Source organism: Enhydra lutris, unplaced genomic scaffold (genome assembly GCF_002288905.1).
Source record: "Enhydra lutris kenyoni isolate GAN:26980312 unplaced genomic scaffold, ASM228890v2 scaffoldscaffold10, whole genome shotgun sequence".
NCBI classification, from domain to species: domain Eukaryota; kingdom Metazoa; phylum Chordata; class Mammalia; order Carnivora; family Mustelidae; genus Enhydra; species Enhydra lutris.
In genome coordinates this window covers 19,834,313-19,851,979 of record NW_019154094.1, presented here as the reverse complement: position 1 = coordinate 19,851,979, position 17,667 = coordinate 19,834,313, and the positions used below count along the sequence as shown (strand labels likewise).

Below are 17,667 nucleotides of genomic sequence, written 5' to 3'. Positions count from 1 at the left end.
ATGGGGGTAGGCGGAGGTGGAGAAAGGTCTCTAGAAAGCCCAAGATCCAAGGGTGGCGGGTGTTGGTTTGTTTTCAATCCATCTGCGGGTCGCTGATTAGATTCAGCACGCTGGCCAGCTCCCCTGTCCGCCGGGTTTATTGGCCTAACTGAAAGGCGCTGGGGGAAGGAAGGCACCATCTGCTCCTTTGAATTAATAGATAACCGAGAAGCAGGGATGAAGACAGTAAGACAGAGTCAACATATCGGATGTTGATGCCGCTGAGTTCTTGGGGTGTCTTTGTCTGATCTCTGGGTCCCCAGTCCTCCACCCAGATCCTCCAGCAGCCAGAAAAGAGAAAGGGCTGACCAACCAGAAACCCCTTCTATTTCTCTGGTATGCTTACCTCAGCATAAAGTGTTCCCAGTTCTTGGAATTGAAAAATATTCATCATAGCTTTTGCAGGGTAGGGAAGGGCGGGGCTTCTACTTAAATAGTTGAGCTACATGGTCCATACACCAATCAATTCAAAATTTGATTCACCTTTATTTTAATGAGTGGGAATTGCTGGAATCAAAGTTTACACAGGTGGGACAAACAGGCTGCCAAGCCCCACTGCCCACAAGCCCCAGATGTGAAGAAGCTTGGGGAAAGGAGATAAACTCTTCCTTTCTCGTAGGGGATCTCACCGACTTCCTCTCCGGCAGACCTCTGGATTTAGTGTCTGCAAACAGACCGCCCACTCTTCGCTAACAAGAAGTCATTACTGGTTTGTCTATTTCTTCCTCCCCACCAAGAACTTTTTGTCCGAGGGAGGGTGAGAGAGGTCGAGGCAATGAGAACTGGGGATCAAGAAAGAAATTATCCACAGAGGGGAGGGGGTGAGGAGTGTGGAAAGTGTCAGGGTCGGTACCGAAGATCTGAGAGTTTGCAGCCGCTCCCCGCTCTCTCCGCTCCAGCCTTCTGCAGCCACCCTTTACGCAGCGGACACGGGAGAGTTAAGCCAATAAACACGTAAGCGCCGCTCCCTCCCCAATCGGCAAGATGCCTCTTAGGCTCTTGGCTGCGCCGACAGCTTGCAACACTCGGCATCTTTTCTGGAGGCGCCTCCTTCAGCGGCTGCAGATGGTATCCGGCTGCGAGCTCGGGGCTCGCAATTGATTCTGTCCCTTGCCCACCTCGGGTCCACGGACGCACCTCTCCTTTCCCCTCCTCCCCTCGCGCTCCTGGGTCTGAGCCCAGCTCCGGATCTCCGGGCAGAGGAAGCAGTCGCGGCGGCGGAGGCTGAGCAGCAGCACCCGCTCCCTGATTTGGGGAGAAGCACCCATCCCGGGGAGCCGACCCCCAGCTGCCTCCAGCGCCCCCCCATCTTTTGCACCCCTAGCCCAGGGCTCCAAGGACCACCCCCCTCCCAGGCGCCACCATGCTGGACCCTTCGTCCAGCGAAGAGGAATCGGATGAGATCGTGGAGGAGGAGAGCGGCAAGGAGGTTCTCGGCTCGGCCGCGTCCGGCGCGCGCCTGTCTCCCAGCCGCACCAGCGAGGGCTCTGGCGGCGTTAGCGGCGCGGGGCTCGGGGGTGGCGGCGGTGCCGGCGCCGGAGCCGGGGTGGGCGCCGGCGGCGGCGGGGGCAGCGGCGCGAGCAGCGGCGTTGGGGCCGGGGGGCTGCAGCCCAGCAGCCGCGCGGGTGGCGGCCGGCCCTCCAGCCCCAGCCCGTCCGTGGTGAGCGAGAAGGAGAAGGAGGAGTTGGAGCGGCTGCAGAAGGAGGAGGAGGAGAGGAAGAAGAGGCTGCAGCTCTATGTGTTCGTGATGCGCTGCATCGCCTATCCCTTCAACGCCAAGCAGCCCACCGACATGGCTCGCCGGCAGCAGAAGGTAGGTGCGCCGGGGAGGCCCCCGGAGCTGCGCCGGGATGTCGCCAGGCGGGCGGGGCGAACAATGGGAGCTGGCGGCGCAGCTGGCGAGGAGGAGCAGGAGGAGGAGACCGCGCCCTGGGGAAGGGGCTGCCAGGCACCCCCTTCGCGGCCGGGCCCGGCCCAGCTCCGAGCGCGCCTGGAGCTACGGGGGATCGGCGAGGGGCCTAACCTCAGCGTCGTGTGTCCCCACCCGGGAGCGCTGGGGAGCTAGGCGGGCAGGTGCCGCTCTATGGCCCAGGAGGCTCGGGGAGTGACTTGCAGCCCGCGGCGCCCAGAGAGGCCTTGCTCGTTTTGCCCGGCTCCCGGCACTCTCCAGCGGCGGGCGGCTGCGCTCAGCTCTGGGCCCGCCTTCCTGGGCGTGCGCTCGGCGGGCGGGGGCACCCGGCAGGTGGGGGCACCGGTGTAGAGGGAGAAGAGCGCCTCCGAGCAGCGCTTGGCTCGCCCAGCCCAGAGAGCCGCAGCGGCAGGCGGCAGAAAGCAAGTCCGGGACGCGAAGCTTCCAGTCATACTGCGAAGGGCATCCTCCTCCCCTCGTCGGGGTCAGCTGATCCCGACTAGGGTCGTCTAAGGGTCTTCGGGCATCACTTCCCCCTCTGGCTGAAGTTCCCTCCAATCCCCCTACCCCTTCCTCAGTGAGCCCAGAACGGGGGCACGCCCTCTGGTCCTTCTACCGGGGTCAGCTCCTCCACCTTCCTCCCTTTGACCCTCTTCTCCTCTTCCCAAGGTGACTTCGCCGCCACCTTCTGGCTCTCCGAGGCCCTCCAAGCCCAGCCGCTTCTGGCTTGATAAAGTGCAGCTGCAAATAGCTTCGCAATTACAAGCATCAAAAGCTTTTTGTGTCTGAGGCTGGGGCAAGGCTGAGGCGGCCCCGGACTGCTTTTGATGTGCAAAAAGTGCCTATTTCTATAAGCTGTTTTCCAGCCAGAGGAAGGAGGGGGAAGGTTACTGAGAATAAGGGGCAGTGGTGGGACCAGAGGAGAAGAGGTCAGGTCCCTGGTTGGAGTGAGTTAGTGGAGAAAGTCAGCGCTCCGTTGTATCTTTAAAGTGAATTTGTCAGTTCCATTTTGAAAGAAGAGCCGGTGAAGCCCCCAGAAGGACGGTTTCTTAACGTGTGAATTTCTTAGTTGCTGTCACTCAAGTCTGAATTCCATGTTGCTGTCCTAGGGAGGGAGGGTTTCCTGTGTTTATCCACTCTTAAGTTAGCACAGATTTCTCTGTTTTGCTTATATATGTACACACACCACCCAGCGCTGATGATTTATTTCAGCTGTCACAAGCTTGGTTATCAGTTTTATTAAAAATACGACTCATTTCCTGGTTGGAGAATAGCAGGTGGGTTAAACACTTCACGCTCTACCTGTCATCTGTGGCCCCTTGCTTTTTCAGCCTCTATTGTGGATGGTAGTAGACAAAGGTATCCACAGAACAATAAAACTTTTTGGATTTTCTATTAAGGTTGGGTGTCTGGTTCAGGTACAGGGCCTGACATTTCAAGTTTCAGCTTGGAATTATTATGCTAATCGTGTCTTTATAGCAGGGGAAATGTCCTCTTCAAAATCTATCCCCTTAATAAGAGCGCCAACCAAAGATGTTTGGCCATGAAAACTGTTGTGATTTAAAGAGAAAATATAAAAACAAACTTTGCTTTATCTGTCGAATGGTTCTAGAGCTCTGTCCTTTAAATAGAAGCTAAAACTCAGCGCTAGAATGGGGGAAGAAATCCATTCTCACAGTGGCCCATTTCTTTTAAAAACAGAAACTTCATCCTCCTGAAAAGATCATCACGAGGCTAAGTTTTTCTGGTCTGGTTGCATGTTTTACCTGAATCAATTCAAATCTGTGGTTTTGAGGGGCAAGTGGGTTCTGTTTTTACATATGACCTTAACATCAAAGACTACAGGGCAAATTGATAACACTGGGATTTGGTCAAACTATTTTTAGTTATTGCAGCAAACTAGTGCTAAAGGCATAATCCAGCAAAGCTGCCTCAAGGCTGTTGGCTATACTGAGAAGCTGAGTATCTATCTCCTTATTACAAAAGAAAACAAGCTTTTCCATTTCTGTATCTTTAACTTTTTAGTGTCTTTCTGGAAGAGGGTGTCTTACTATTTTCTCCCAAGTAGAAAGCTTGGAACTTGTGTTTTTTAAGTGGGTAGTCATTGAAATTAACAGAGATGTTTGCATAAGCATTGTGATAAAATTTAAGGCCAACAAATAAAATTGATAAAGCAAAATTAGGCTTGGAGAAATACAAACTGCTTGTAAACTATACACGAATTTATAATACAATAGAAATGGATGAATTAGAAACAGCTAGAGGAAAAATGATGTGGAAGGAGGGAATAGAGTGACGTGGAGGGAGCCAAAGAAGACTGCCTATGAAAAAGTTGAAGTGGGGAAGAGATGTCAAATCATCACACTGTTCCCCTTAAAATTACACAATCTTGTATGTCTGTTATAACCCAACAGAGCCAGAGAAGAAAAGATCATATTGTATAGAGTATAAGACACTTTACGAAACCAAATAGTCTATATCATAACACTGGTTTCAATTTTTCAAGAACCTACCATGTGCCAAGGCACTCCACTTAGGTCATTTTTTCAAATCCGTCTTTATTTTTTAGAGGACTTTTAGATTTACTGACAAATTGAGAAAATAGTACAGAGAGTTCCCATATAGTCCAGCCCCAGTTTCCCCCATTAATATCTTAACAATAGTATGACACATCTGCTACAGTTAAAGAACCAATATTGATATGTATTTAACAAAAATAGGTAGTTTATTGAAATTTCCTTAGTTTTTACTTACATTTGTTTTTTTTTGTTCTGTTATTTTAAACTCTCCTAACTCTAACAATGTAGGAGTTACTATTTGCATTCTTAAAAGAGAAAACAGAGACTCAGAGGTTTTATAACTTGTCTAAAGCAGTATGTATATAGGAGAATGAGTGGAAACTGAGGCATGGATTATTCTGATTTCAAATCCTGTCCTTTTAATATGCAACACTGGACAGAAATATTCTAGAGCAAAAAAGAGAGTCCTAGCATCCTAATAACATGTACTTTTTTTTTTTTTTTTTTTTTTTTAAATCCAGGATTTCTTCTATTTGAGTTGAGAGAGATCTGTTCTTCTCCTTTGGGTACCTATCAAATAATCAATATGGACAAAATGGACATTTAGGTATTAACCTCATAAAAAGTATGAAGGGAAGAGATGGGCTATTAGTTCGTAAATCAGAACACCAGACTTGTCAGGCTTCCTGTGTAGTTTGAGCTGAAGATTAAAAAAAGAAAGAAAGAAAAGAAAAGAAAAGGCATTTAAACCAAGAAGAACAATTGGAAAGGAGCAGAGGGAGAAGGTACCATTCCTGGATCATTTTGTTAATTATTTTGATTTCATTTTTCCTGGGGAAAAGCGTGCCGGCTCATTATAATAATCTCCCCAGCTAAAAGAAGGGACTTTAAACAGACTATGTGAAAACACATTTTATCATTTATAGGTCTACGTTTCTCCTACTACAATGAATCTGGATAGTAGTGATAATTAATGACCAAAACAAAAGTCTAGCCTTCTGACTGTCACAGGGTATGTTTCAGCTGTCCTTAAATGACAATCTGAAAAACTATTCTGTGCATTTTATTTGTCCTCTTTTGTCATAACGGTGAAGTGAATACCTAGAAGTTGGCATGGGAAAGCTGTGCCATATGTTTCTAAATTGTGTAGTAACGGTGATGAGTGGCTACCTCAAGTGAACTAGCTACTTAGAGATGTTACTGAGACAATGTAAAGCAGGCACTGTAAACAATTCTGTGTAATATTTAGATTGACACGACCAATCTTTTAATTGGTTAGGAATTATAATGTCTGGATTATGAATGAATATGGGCGCATGTATATGTTTGTGTACCTGTGTATCAATGTGTGTCTGTATGTAATGAGGGAAAGGGGCAATCCTAAAATCATGTTTATTTTATATGAACTCCTATTTCATTCAAGAGGACTTTATGAGTATACCAAATGTGTTGTGAGTTCAAGCTACTCATTTCTATGTGATTCACCCCATAGCTTGCCATGAAATTTTGGCTAATGTTGAGTCACTGTTAGCTGTAGAAATTCTGTCTTTATTCATTTACTTATTTGACTTTGTGAGTTGGCCATGGCTCAAAAGCCCCTACCTTTCCTAAAATTTAAGACCTAGTCCTGGCTAACTATATATGTGTATATGTATATATTTTAAATCCATAATAGGGGTTCATCCATTCAGGTATGTTTGAGGCATTTGGGTTAGCTCTTTTTTTTTTTTTTTTTTAAAGATTTTATTTATTTATTTGACAGAGAGAGATTACAAGTAGGCAGAGGCAGGCAGAGAGAGAGGGGGAAGTAGGCTCCCTGCTGAGCAGAGAGCCCGATGCGGGGCTCCATCCCAGGACCCTGGGATCATGACCTGAGCCGAAGGCAGAGGCTTTAACCTACTGAGCCACCCAGGCACCCCTGGGTTAGCTCTTATTCAAAATTCTTAAGAGTCACCTTGTCAATGCAACATATGATATGGATTTTAAAAAATAAATGCTCTAACCTTTTTTTTAAAATTTTTTTTTATTATTTTATTTTTGAGGACCTGTTTTTTTTTTATTTTATTAAATGCTCTAACCTTTTGAGGGAATGAAATGGCTTTTATTTTTTTTTAAAGATTTTATTTATTTGACAGATAGAGATCACAAGTAGGCAGAGAGGCAGGCAGAGAGAGAGAGGAGGAAGCAGTCTCCCCACTGAGCAGAGAGCCCAATGCGGGGCTTGATCCCAGGACCCTGGGAACACGACCTGAGCTGAAAGCAGAGGCTTTAACCCACTGAGCCACCCAGGTGCCCCATGAAATGGCTTTTAAACCAGGATTCCTTCAAAAAGAATTGTTCCTCTCTTCATCAGAAAAAGAATTGAAATCTTTATATATGCTTTTTGGCATTTCCCTTCTAATTGCCTTGGTACAATGGGCAGGAACTGTTCTGCACTAGTACCAGCAGAGAAATTCTGAAGATGCAGAATACAAAAAAAAAAAAAAAAAATAGTATGAGAGGGCTCTTACCTCCTTACATTCTTGGAATAGCCTCATACTCCCCTAAAACTGAACTGAAGAGCAAAAGAAATTAAATCCTTCATTCCTGAAGAATTGTACTGTGTATAGTGGTAAAAGTCAAATGATTCATAGATCTTTCCCCTACAAAACAAATTTCATATACAGTCATTGGCTATTAAATTAAAATATAATCAGTGTTTGTGATTTGGGGCCAGGTATCTATACAACTTAAGCTGGAATGATTAAGAGAGTTCTCTTAACTTAGAACTAAGTTTTAAATAGATGAGTAGTTACTCCTTGCACCAAGCACTCTATCTCCCAGGCTTGGTGGCAGAACCAGAAGATTCCTGTGAGGTTCCTGATTTGGGGAGCTTATGTTCTAGTCTGGAGGATAACATATACACATGTCAGATAAGTTGAAAATAAGAGAGTGTTTAATTGTGAGATGCTAATTACCAATACCAAAATGTGGGGAAAGAGAGAGCGAATGTGTGCATGTGTACACACAGAATTGGATATGCAGGTAGGGAAAATCTCCAAGGAGGAAGTAGACTAGGATTAGATCTTTAAGAATTTGCATGATTTGTGTCAGCCTAAAGGAAGACCGATATCCCAGTCTGGAGAAGAGCCTGAGGTAGCAGTAATGTGGAAAGGAGCCATTGTTTGTGGGACACATTAGTCCAGTTCTTTTAGTTCACAGTTAGAAAAACCCAACTCAAGTGGCGAAATCAAAAGGAAAACAAAAGGGAAAGGAAAGACCTACTGGTGTTTGCAATAGGAAGGCATCCAGTGCTGGGTGACTACAGGCTTGGCTGGATCGAGGGGTTCAAATGCCTTTCTTGACAGAATGAACAAAGATGAAAAGAAAATGTACATCTATCAAAAGAAACTGTGTTTGAACTCAGTCTCTGCCACTAATAAACCACCGCTTATAGGCAAGTCTGCTTCTGTCTCTGGGTAATTTCTTCATCTTTCATATGAAGAGGGGAGATGGGGAAGCTTCAGATAATCCCCAATGTGCCCTCTCTGTCTAGCAGTTGGTAGTTCTTGCTGGGCCATGTAGCTGCTCATTATCAAGACTTAACTTTTCCTTCCATCTTCTTTTTGTGATATTTTTACATTATAGGATAAGGTAGTGTCTTTGAAGAATCTGAGACAAAAATCAAGTTAAAGTTCACTTTGTCCAGCTAAATTTTTGGATGAGGAGGTGAGATCTTAAAAGTTTACAAGACTATAAACTACATGAGAGCTTGTAAATTGTCACCTGTGGGCTGAAAGTGACCCACAAGGATATTTTGTTTTGTCTACAATGCATTTTTCAGTTTTTTTTTTTTTTAAGATTTTATTTATTTATTTGAGAGAGAGACAGTGAGAAAGAGCATGAGCGAGGAGAAGGTCAGAGGGAGAAGCAGACTCCCCATGGAGCTGGGAGCCCGATGTGGGACTCGATCCCGGGACCCCGGGATCATGACCTGAGCCAAAGGCAGTCGTCCAACCAACTGAGCCACCCAGGCATCCCCATTTTTCAGTTTTTTGAATTAGTTACCAACATTGAAAACCATGAACTTCACCCCAAATTTTGTTTTTCTGGCTTCTCTTATAACTGGAAGGTGTGTTAGTGGAAGATGAAGCTGAGCTGAGGTGTTTTATTGTGTGTGTGGGCTTGTTTGCTTTTTTTAAGTTTCTTTTTAGGAATTTGCAAAAAGCAATAGAAATAAGTCTACCAACCCATCAGTTAATTATAATGAAATGTTGATCACTTTTAACTAAAATTATTTTTGTTCTAAGATGGATACCCTATACAGCTGGATAGTAGGACACCACCGGTTCTTGTCAACACCGTCTATTCTTAACATTGTTGCACAGATATTGATAATCTGACCCTGGGCACTGTAGCACCTCCAAGAAAAGGATCTGGAAATTTGGAACTCTATGTTCCTTATCTCTGGCAACCGTTTCCTTGTTAGGATCAGATTTATAGTTTCTGCAGAATTGGAGAGCTGATGATCAGAATTACGTTGCTATTTTTTATTAGTCCAATCATGTGATAGAATTATCTGATAGTGGGGGCACCTGGGTGGCTCAGTGGGTTAAAGCCTCTGCCTTCGGCTCAGGTCATGGTCCTAGTGTCCTGGGATCGAGCCCCACATCGGGCTCTGTGCTCTGCAGGGAGACTGCTTCCCCCTCTCTCTGTCTGCTTCTCTGCCTACTTGTGATCTCTGTCTGTCAAATAAATAAATAAAATCTTTGAAAAAAAAAATCCCAGTTCTTGGTTTGTCTCTCTCTGCCCTTCGCTCATTTAAAAAAAAAAAAAAAAAAAAAAAGAATTATCTGATAGTGGCATGTAAAGAAGAGCGGATGAAGTTTGCAAATGGTTCGAAGTCTGGTCATCACACTTGACACATGATAGATAGTGAAGAACTGTAGTTAAGAACATAGACTCAGAAAGTTGAATGCCCGGGTTTGTTCCCTGGCTGTGCCCCAAACTGCCTCTGTGATCTGCGGCAACTTATTTAACCTCTGTGTTACTCAGTGTACTCATCAATAAAATGGGGATAGTAGTGGTACTTTCATCTTTGGATTCTTATGAAAATTAAGTGAGATAATACACTAAAGCTTTTAGAACAATGCCTGGCATATGGTAAGTGCTGTTTAAGTGTTGTTGTTATTGTTGATATGTGTAACATAGTGTTATTTTAATTGATGTAGCAGAAACATATCATTGACTACTTCCCAGATTAGCTTGTTTGTACCAACAATGGACATCTTGAGGTATTATAGAGAAGTGTCTTCTTTTAAAGACAGTAAGCGATTATAAATTTCTTGAAATGGCTGAATCCCATTTGAACTTCAATCACTGTAGGACATGTTTAAGTGGCCAACTATTAAGTCAGAAAGAGCTGAATCTCCATGTTGGGTATATGTTCTTTAGTAAGTTTTATTTGATTTAGCCCCTTTCTGAAGAAGAAAGAAAAAAAGAATGGGCAGTCAACAGCATGTTAGTGAAAGGCAGCTTAAAATACTATCAGCTTTGGGGTGCCTGGGTGGCTCAGTGGGTTAAAGCCTCTGCCTTCAGCTCAGGTCATGATCTCAGGGTCCTGGGATCGAGCCCCACATCAGGCTCTCCGCTTGGCGGGGAGATTGCTTCCTCCCTCTCTCTCTGCCTACTTGTGATCTCTGTCTGTCAAATAAATAAATAAAATCTTAAAAAATATATATTATCAGCCTCAATGTTACCAAAGTCATATAATAGAATCTATCAGTTGTACATGTTTAGACATAAATATGCTTTTCTCTTTTTTCTACTTTTATTCATGTGGTGTTACTCACGATCACTTACGTGTGGTAAGAAAGTTATGAGATACTTTGGGGTTAACTTTTTTAAAAATCCCCAAATGTTGCAGGAGCACATGCTAAGCTACAGACCCTCCAGGAGCTGTAGTGCTTTGAAAAAGACAATGTGATTTTGGCAAACATGCAGAGTGATACGGGGAAACTACTATGCCACTTAAGAAAGCAATGGAAAAACATTGAAAATTCTTGCAAATAATTGTGCCTTCTGTTGCCCATGCAGAAAAACAGCCTTTTGGTGTGGATGGTAGGCATAGAGTTGTTTAAGCAAATGAGTTAAAATATATCTTGAACATCGACTTTGGTGATTTTTCTGACAAGTACAGCAACTGTTGTCTATAAGGCAGCGTGTCATAACATACTGTGTTCAAAACATTTCTTGAGGGCTCTTCCATATTCAATTTTTGTTTGTTATACATCATCAAACAACATTGTTTTGAGCCACTTCTACATACAAGAAACTCACTAAATCCTGGAGGCAAAATATGCAAAGACATTTTAGGCAGACTTCCTGATCTCTAAGAACCTACCAGTCTGGTTGAGAAGTTGAGATGCACCAATATGGAATGTAACTTATAGTGTAAGGCAGGATGTGGTGAATGTCTCAGTCTTAAATATTGGTATGTTTTAGGTCTCCCCCTTGGCCCTTGTTATGGATTGATTGTGTCCCCCACCCCCAGCCTCCCAAAATTCATGTTAAAGTCCTAATCCTCAGTACCTCAGAATGTGACCTTACGTGGAAATAAGGTCTTTGAGGATGTCACTAGTTAGGATGAGGTCCTTCAAGGTCCTAATCCATTATGACTGATGTCCTTATTGAAAGCAGAAATTTCAACAGAGGGACACACACAAAAAGGGAAAACGCTATGTGAAGAGGAAGGCAGAGATTAAAGTAATGCTTCTGCAAGCAAGGAACAGCAAGATTGCCAGAAAATCACCAGAAGCTAGGGGAGAGGCGTGGAATATATTCCTCCTTATAGCCTCAGAAGGAGCCGAACCTGCAGACACTTTGATTTTGAATTTCTAGCCTCCAGAGCTGTGAGACAGTAAATTTCTGTTTAAGCCACCTTGTTTGTGCTGATTTTTATGGTAGCCCTAGCAAACTGCCCTCTTCTCTATGTCATCTCTCTGGGCCACTTCACCATTAATGATGGCTTTAGCTACTAACATCCCTGTACTTCCCATTCTTAGACCTTTGGCTCTAGCATGGTTCTCTCACCAGCCTTCCAAACCTACATATCAAGGCTGCTGAAGGTGTGGTCTCAGACTGGTGCAAGCCAATGAATGCTTCATCAGGAGTCTACACTAAAATAAGGAACTTGTACGAGAATCTAAATTAACTCCTTGCTTTCTTCAAGAAAGTCTTGCTACAAAAAAAAAAAAAAATTGTCTGCTGAATTGAACAGCTTAGTAATGAAGTTGATGTAATTTCTGGTACTAACATTCTATCTTGGTTAAGGACCAATAATCAGCAGTTCATGGCACGGGTCTACAGACTAAACTTGGAAGAACATGGACTTTCATGATATTTCCCATAGGATGTCTTCAGACCACCCAACAATAGAGTTTCTCACCTAGTGTCTTTCCCCTTTATTTTCTAATTCAGTGACTATCCTAGTGGTGCTACTATATAACCAAGCTGTTCAAGACAGGGGTGCACAACTCAACTTCAGATCTTCACTGTTGCTCATTCTCACCACCAAAGGCTGCACATGTCCTGTGGATAACCCTCTTCAAGTTTTCACCTCTTTCTCCTCCTCTTCATCTTCATTACCGATGCCCCGCTTTGGGTCCTCATGATTGCTGGTGTGGACTTTTGCAATAACCTTCTAACTGTTCTCTCTGCCTCCTTTCTTGCCCACAGTCCATTCAGATACCAGGGTGATTGTTCTGCAGCACAGACTCAATCAGGACCTTTCTCGGCTCAGAAGTCTTCAGTAGCTTTCTGTTTCTTGCACAGGATACACTCTAAGCTCATTTGCATGGACTAAATGGATCCTCTCTCGCTAGCCAGGCTTTGTTCGTATAGTTCTGCTTCCACCATTGGCTTTAACCTATTAAACCACTTAGCATTCCTGAGCTGTGGCATGCTCTCTTGTACCTCAGTGTCTTTACACATGCTGTTCCTCCTGCTTGAAAAGCCCTCCCCCTACCTTGCCTGCTATCCTAAGTGGATGAGGGTAACCCGTCATTATAAAGAACAGGAATAAATAATGACTGCTTGTAGGGTGTTTATTGTCTGTTGTCACTGCTGTATTGATTTATAAGACTTATCTCCTTTCATCTTTAGTAACTTACAATAACTGTAAGTAACGGTAACTCTGTAAGATAAGTATTAATCATCTTGATCCTCCAGTAAGAAGACCGAGAGGCAAAGCAGTTAAGATACTTGTCTTGGGTCACACCTTTAGTAAGTGGCCGAGAGGAGTTGGGGCCCAGAAGCTCTGACTGTAGCCTGCCCTCTTAGCCATATGTTGTGTTAACTGAATTGGAGCATTGAGCACATTTTACTTCAGTGTGTATCTGTTGTTCTCTCCTGACACTACAGAGATTATTTCGTTTAGTATCCTCTGGTGTCTACAAGTGTCTGATATACACTTGTAGGTACTCAATAGATTGCTGATGCAGAACTCATGATTATTGAATTCATGATTATTTAAAGAAGAGTAATAAATACTCCTTACCATTTATAGCATGTTCACTGAGATGATCTCATTTCTTCTTTAAAACCTTTTTGAGGGGGGCGCCTGGGTGGCTCAGTGGTTAAAGCCTCTGCCTTCAGCTCAGGTCATGATCTCAGGGTCCTGGGATCAAGTCCCGCATCGGGCTCTCTGCTCAGCAGGGAGCCTGCCTCCTCCTCTCTCTCTGCCTGCCTCTCTGCCTACTCGTGATCTGTCAAATAAATTAAAAAAAAAAAAAACAAAAAAAAACAAAACAAAACCTTTTTGAGGGGGTGCCTGGGTGGCTCAGTGGGTTAAGGCCTCTGCCTTCGGCTCAGGTCGTGGTCTCAGGGTCCTGGGATCGAGTCCCGCATCAGGCTCTCTGCTCGGCGGGGAGCCTGCTTCCTCCTCTCTCTCTCTCTCTCTCTGCCTGCCTCTCTGCCTACTTGTGATCTCTCTCTGTCAAATAAATAAAATCTTTAAAAAAAAACAAAACAAAACACCTTTTTGAGGGATGCCTGGGTAGCTCAGTTGGTTGGACGACTGCCTTCGGCTCAGGTCATGATCCTGGAGTCCCGGGATTGAGTCCCGCATCGGGCTCCCAGCTCCTTGGGGAGTCTGCTTCTCTCTCTGACCTTCTCCTCTCGTATGCTCTCTCTCACTGTCTCTCTCTCAAATAAATAAATAAAATATTAAAAAAAAAAACCTTTTTGAGCAGTGGGGCATATATTCTAAGTCTCTGTATTGTGGCAGGCAAAGGGAGCCATGGGGAGGTCCCATTGGCTGGACAGAAGTATAGGATACCACCCTTGGCATCCTGAATGTACCTAGGGCTCTCCCCACTGTGCTGTCAGTCCTGGGTTCATACTTAATATGGCTGAGGCCATTGCAGACTTTGGAAGGCCCACTCCATCTCAGAGCAAACTTATTAAAATATACCTCACATCCACTTATTTTTATATTGTTAAAAAGGAAAGGATTTTTTAAAATCTCCCTTTTAAAACTCTTTGTCTCTGTAGCTTGGTTAATATAAATGACTGTGATTTCTTAGGAATCATGGTGCATTTACAGGAATCCTTGCAAACTGAAAAGCCAACTGCACCAATTGTTTTCAAATGTAGTGATAGGAGTATTATATTTCACAATTAATGAAGTTGGCATATGTTTAGAAGTCATTGGCCTGGACATATTATCATTTTGATTTTTCATTTTTAGTTTTACATATGGAGACAATACATTTTATGTAAGGTCTCAGAAATTTCTTTAGGTTCCTGGGAAGTTTCAAGACTCTGGTCACGTCACAGATAAAATAGCCTTTGTCCAGGCTTAATGGAGGAAGAGACATTTGACTTAAGCCTCCAGGTGACTAAGAAGATCAAAGGACAGTGATGTGATGTATTTTGGAGTGAAGGAAAGATACTTCCAAGTATTTAGAGATGAGGTAATGCAAAGCAACTCTGAGGACCTCTGACCAAATATGATTGAATAAGTTTCCCATATTGGAGGTAAAAGAAGTAAGAATAAAGGTTTGGTCATGATTGTGGATGTCCTTCAACACTAAAATACAGGCCCTGGAGAAGTGGGGGTTTTATCATTCAAAATTCATTCATTCATTCCCCTTTGCTGTACTTTTCATCTTCGTATTTTATAACTGAAAATTTGTACCTTTTAATCCCCTTCATCTACTTTACCCATCCCTAACCCTTCTGTTCTGGCAACCACAAGTTTCTACTTTGTATTTATGACTATGTTTCTGTTTATTTTAATTTTTAAGTTCACATTTAAGTGAAATCCTAGGGTATTTTTCTCCCTCTGCATTGACTGATTTCACTTAGCATAATGCCTTGTAGGTCTATCCATGGCCTTGCAAATGGCAAAAATCTCATTCTTTTTATGGCTGAGTAATATTCCATTGCATACATATATGCAATGGGATATTACTATATTATACATAGTTTTTATCCATTTATGGATGGATTGCTTTCATATCTTGACTATTGTAAATAATGCTGCAGTGAACATGGGATGCATAGATTTTTTCAAATTAGTGTTTTCAGATTCTTTGGATAATAGTAGTGGAATTACTAGATTATATAAGAGTTCTATTTTTAGTTTTTGGGGGAACCTCCATTCTGTTTTCCACACGACTGCATCTATTTACATTCCTACCCACAGTGCAAGAGTGTTCCCTCTCTCCTGTGACTTTGCCAACACTTGTTACTTCTTGTCTTTTTGATACTAGGCATTCTGACTGGTGTGAGGTGATACCTCATTTGTGGTTTTGATTTGCATGTCCCTCATGATTAGTGGTGCTGAGTATCTTTCTGTGTGTCTGTTGGCCATCTATGTGTCTTCTTTGGAAAAATGTCTATTCAGATCTTCTGCCCATTTTGTAATCAGATTATTTGTTTTTTTTTTTTTTTTTTTTTTGGTTTTGAGTTGCTTAGTTCTTTATATATTTTGGATGTTAACCTTTCATCAGGTACATCATTTGCAGATATCTTCTCTCCTTCAGTAGGTTGCCTTTTTATTTTGTTGATGTCTTCCTTGGCCATGCACAGGGGTGATTTTGTAGGCAGTGAAAAACCACTGAAGAATTCCCAGCAGAGCTGAAACATGACCACTGTAATATTTTAAGAAGACTAATCTAAGCAAAGCATGTAGAAAGCATGGAGAAGGGAGAAAGGAGGAGTGTAAATGTCTTCGTACTGTGAGAAAAAGTCACTATTTGGGCTTGAACATTTTTATCCAGCACAGATCATCTTTATAGTATTGTGGGGAAGTTTGTAGAAAATCTCAGAAAATTAATGCCTATATGGGGAAGTGTCTTGAATCACTAGTTCAAAAGCACTGCTTTAGAATAATTGTTGATAACTGTCTTCATTTTATCAGAGTAATTTTTATGTATTTGTCATAAATGTGTGGGGTATGTGTACATTTCTCTTCTCAAATATCTTAAATATGTGAAACAAAATTGCCTGCCCTTTAAATTATGTTTAATTTTAGTGACCAGTATTCTAATACTTTCCTATGTGGGTGCAAAAGCACTTTTGCATAACATTATGAAGAACATAAGGACTCTTGGTCAGAGTCATAGTAAACCTGGTATAATTTCAGAAAATGTATGTATGATTCCATTAAAGGTTCCAGCTGACACTGAGGATCCAAATGGAACTTAATCTGGCCCCAAGGGGGCATGAGCCCCACAATAAGCCCAGGCTCAGATCAAGCCCACAGAAGGACAGAGGAGGGAGAGAAAATTCCAAAGAATGCCTAAACAGACTAGAAGAGAATCTTGGATTTGTCCCTCCCACCATATGATTCCATCCTAATACCTGACCTAGGTTTGTGTAGGCAAACAGGGTATAAGGAATATTCATACTCTGTCCTTTCTCATTCCTCAAGTGGGAAGATTCTGATCTTAGTAGTAATGTTTGAGAAAATATTGGACTATATTTATTAGCAGTCTGAGTCTCTCCCATTGAAAGGGAAGCATACGGTTTCCAGTGGTGTCTCTTCTTGCGCATTCTTGGGTACCATCATCTTTTCCTTTATCTGTTCCTAAGGATGATGTGATTTGCATATGGACATAGGAAGTAGAGAAAGGTTAGATGCTTCAGTCTCATCTTCCAAAGTTCTGATAATAAAGAGGGAATTTGTTTTTTATTTGACATTGTTATCTGTGTAGATAGTTCTCTTGAGAGGGTGGGTGACATTGGTTCAAGATAAGATTCTGGTATTCTTGGGTCACCAAGTCATGACACCATCTCAAGGTTTCAAAACACCCCTTCAGTTGCCTGAGGGTCACAGCCGGTGTCCTGGAGGAGGGCTGCATTGTAGCTGAAGAACAGCTAGAATCTGAACGTGGGGTGGCAAGAGAATAGGTATTCTAGGGACAGCGTGAGCAAAGTCACAGAAGCCACACAAAGCCAGAACAAAGGGCACTCACAAGGCATAAGTGCAGCAAGGTGGCTTGGAACCAGGTCGTGGTAAATATCGAACGCTATTAGACTTTGTCCATTGTCCTTTATTTTGCAGGCAGACAGGAGCCTCTGAAAATGATCTGTACTCCTGGTAGCTCCAGTTGAAAAAGCACTGAACTGAGGCATAGAACCTATCAAAGATAATGCAGACACCTGGCTGATTGCCAGATGGGGAGCGATTGGCCTTGACCCTGTCTTGAAGTGATGTGTTTTCCTATAAGGCACTTTGAGGCTTCAAAATCTCCAAATAATAATGCCCACACAAGCAGAATGTCTTATTTGCAAAGGACATGACTCGCTCTAGCATTTTTCCATGACCGAGTTAGAAACAACTTCCTATGAGCTTTGACAATAACTCCCCATCATTTGCTACCCTCCCTGTCTGCCCGGCAAGGGAGGAAAGAAAAGGATTTCTTGCTGCTATCTACTTTTCACAGGCAGCCTATATACTGCTGTGTATTATGATTCAGCATTATATATAGACCTTCAAAGTGAGCACACATAGGTTTAGATTTGTGGTTGTTTTAATTAATCAGAAGCACTTTGCCCACACACCTTATCTCCCTGGAGCAGCAGTTCTAAACAATCGTGGATCTCCTATTTAGTCCAATCAGCTTTTCAGATTTTTCCTTTAATTTCTGTGTGCTGAGAGCTCAAAGCTATCTTTTAGTCAATATTCAATTAGGATTTGAGTCAGAGGGCTGT

At 43.0% G+C, this 17,667-nt stretch overlaps 1 protein-coding gene across 4 annotated transcripts in view; it reads left to right on the top strand.

The window, feature by feature from the left end:
- The first annotated feature begins 1,402 nt into the window (after window positions 1-1,402).
- Window positions 1,403-17,667, top strand: part of LOC111144071 (calcium dependent secretion activator) — a 469,442-nt gene continuing 453,177 nt past the window's right edge. For 3 of the 4 annotated variants that reach the window (XM_022498166.1, XM_022498164.1, XM_022498165.1), the window contains exon 1: window positions 1,403-1,852. In XM_022498166.1, the coding sequence (XP_022353874.1) occupies window positions 1,403-1,852 (450 nt within the window). The remainder of the gene's footprint in view (window positions 1,853-17,667) is intronic. The other variant, XM_022498167.1, reaches the window with a different exon arrangement.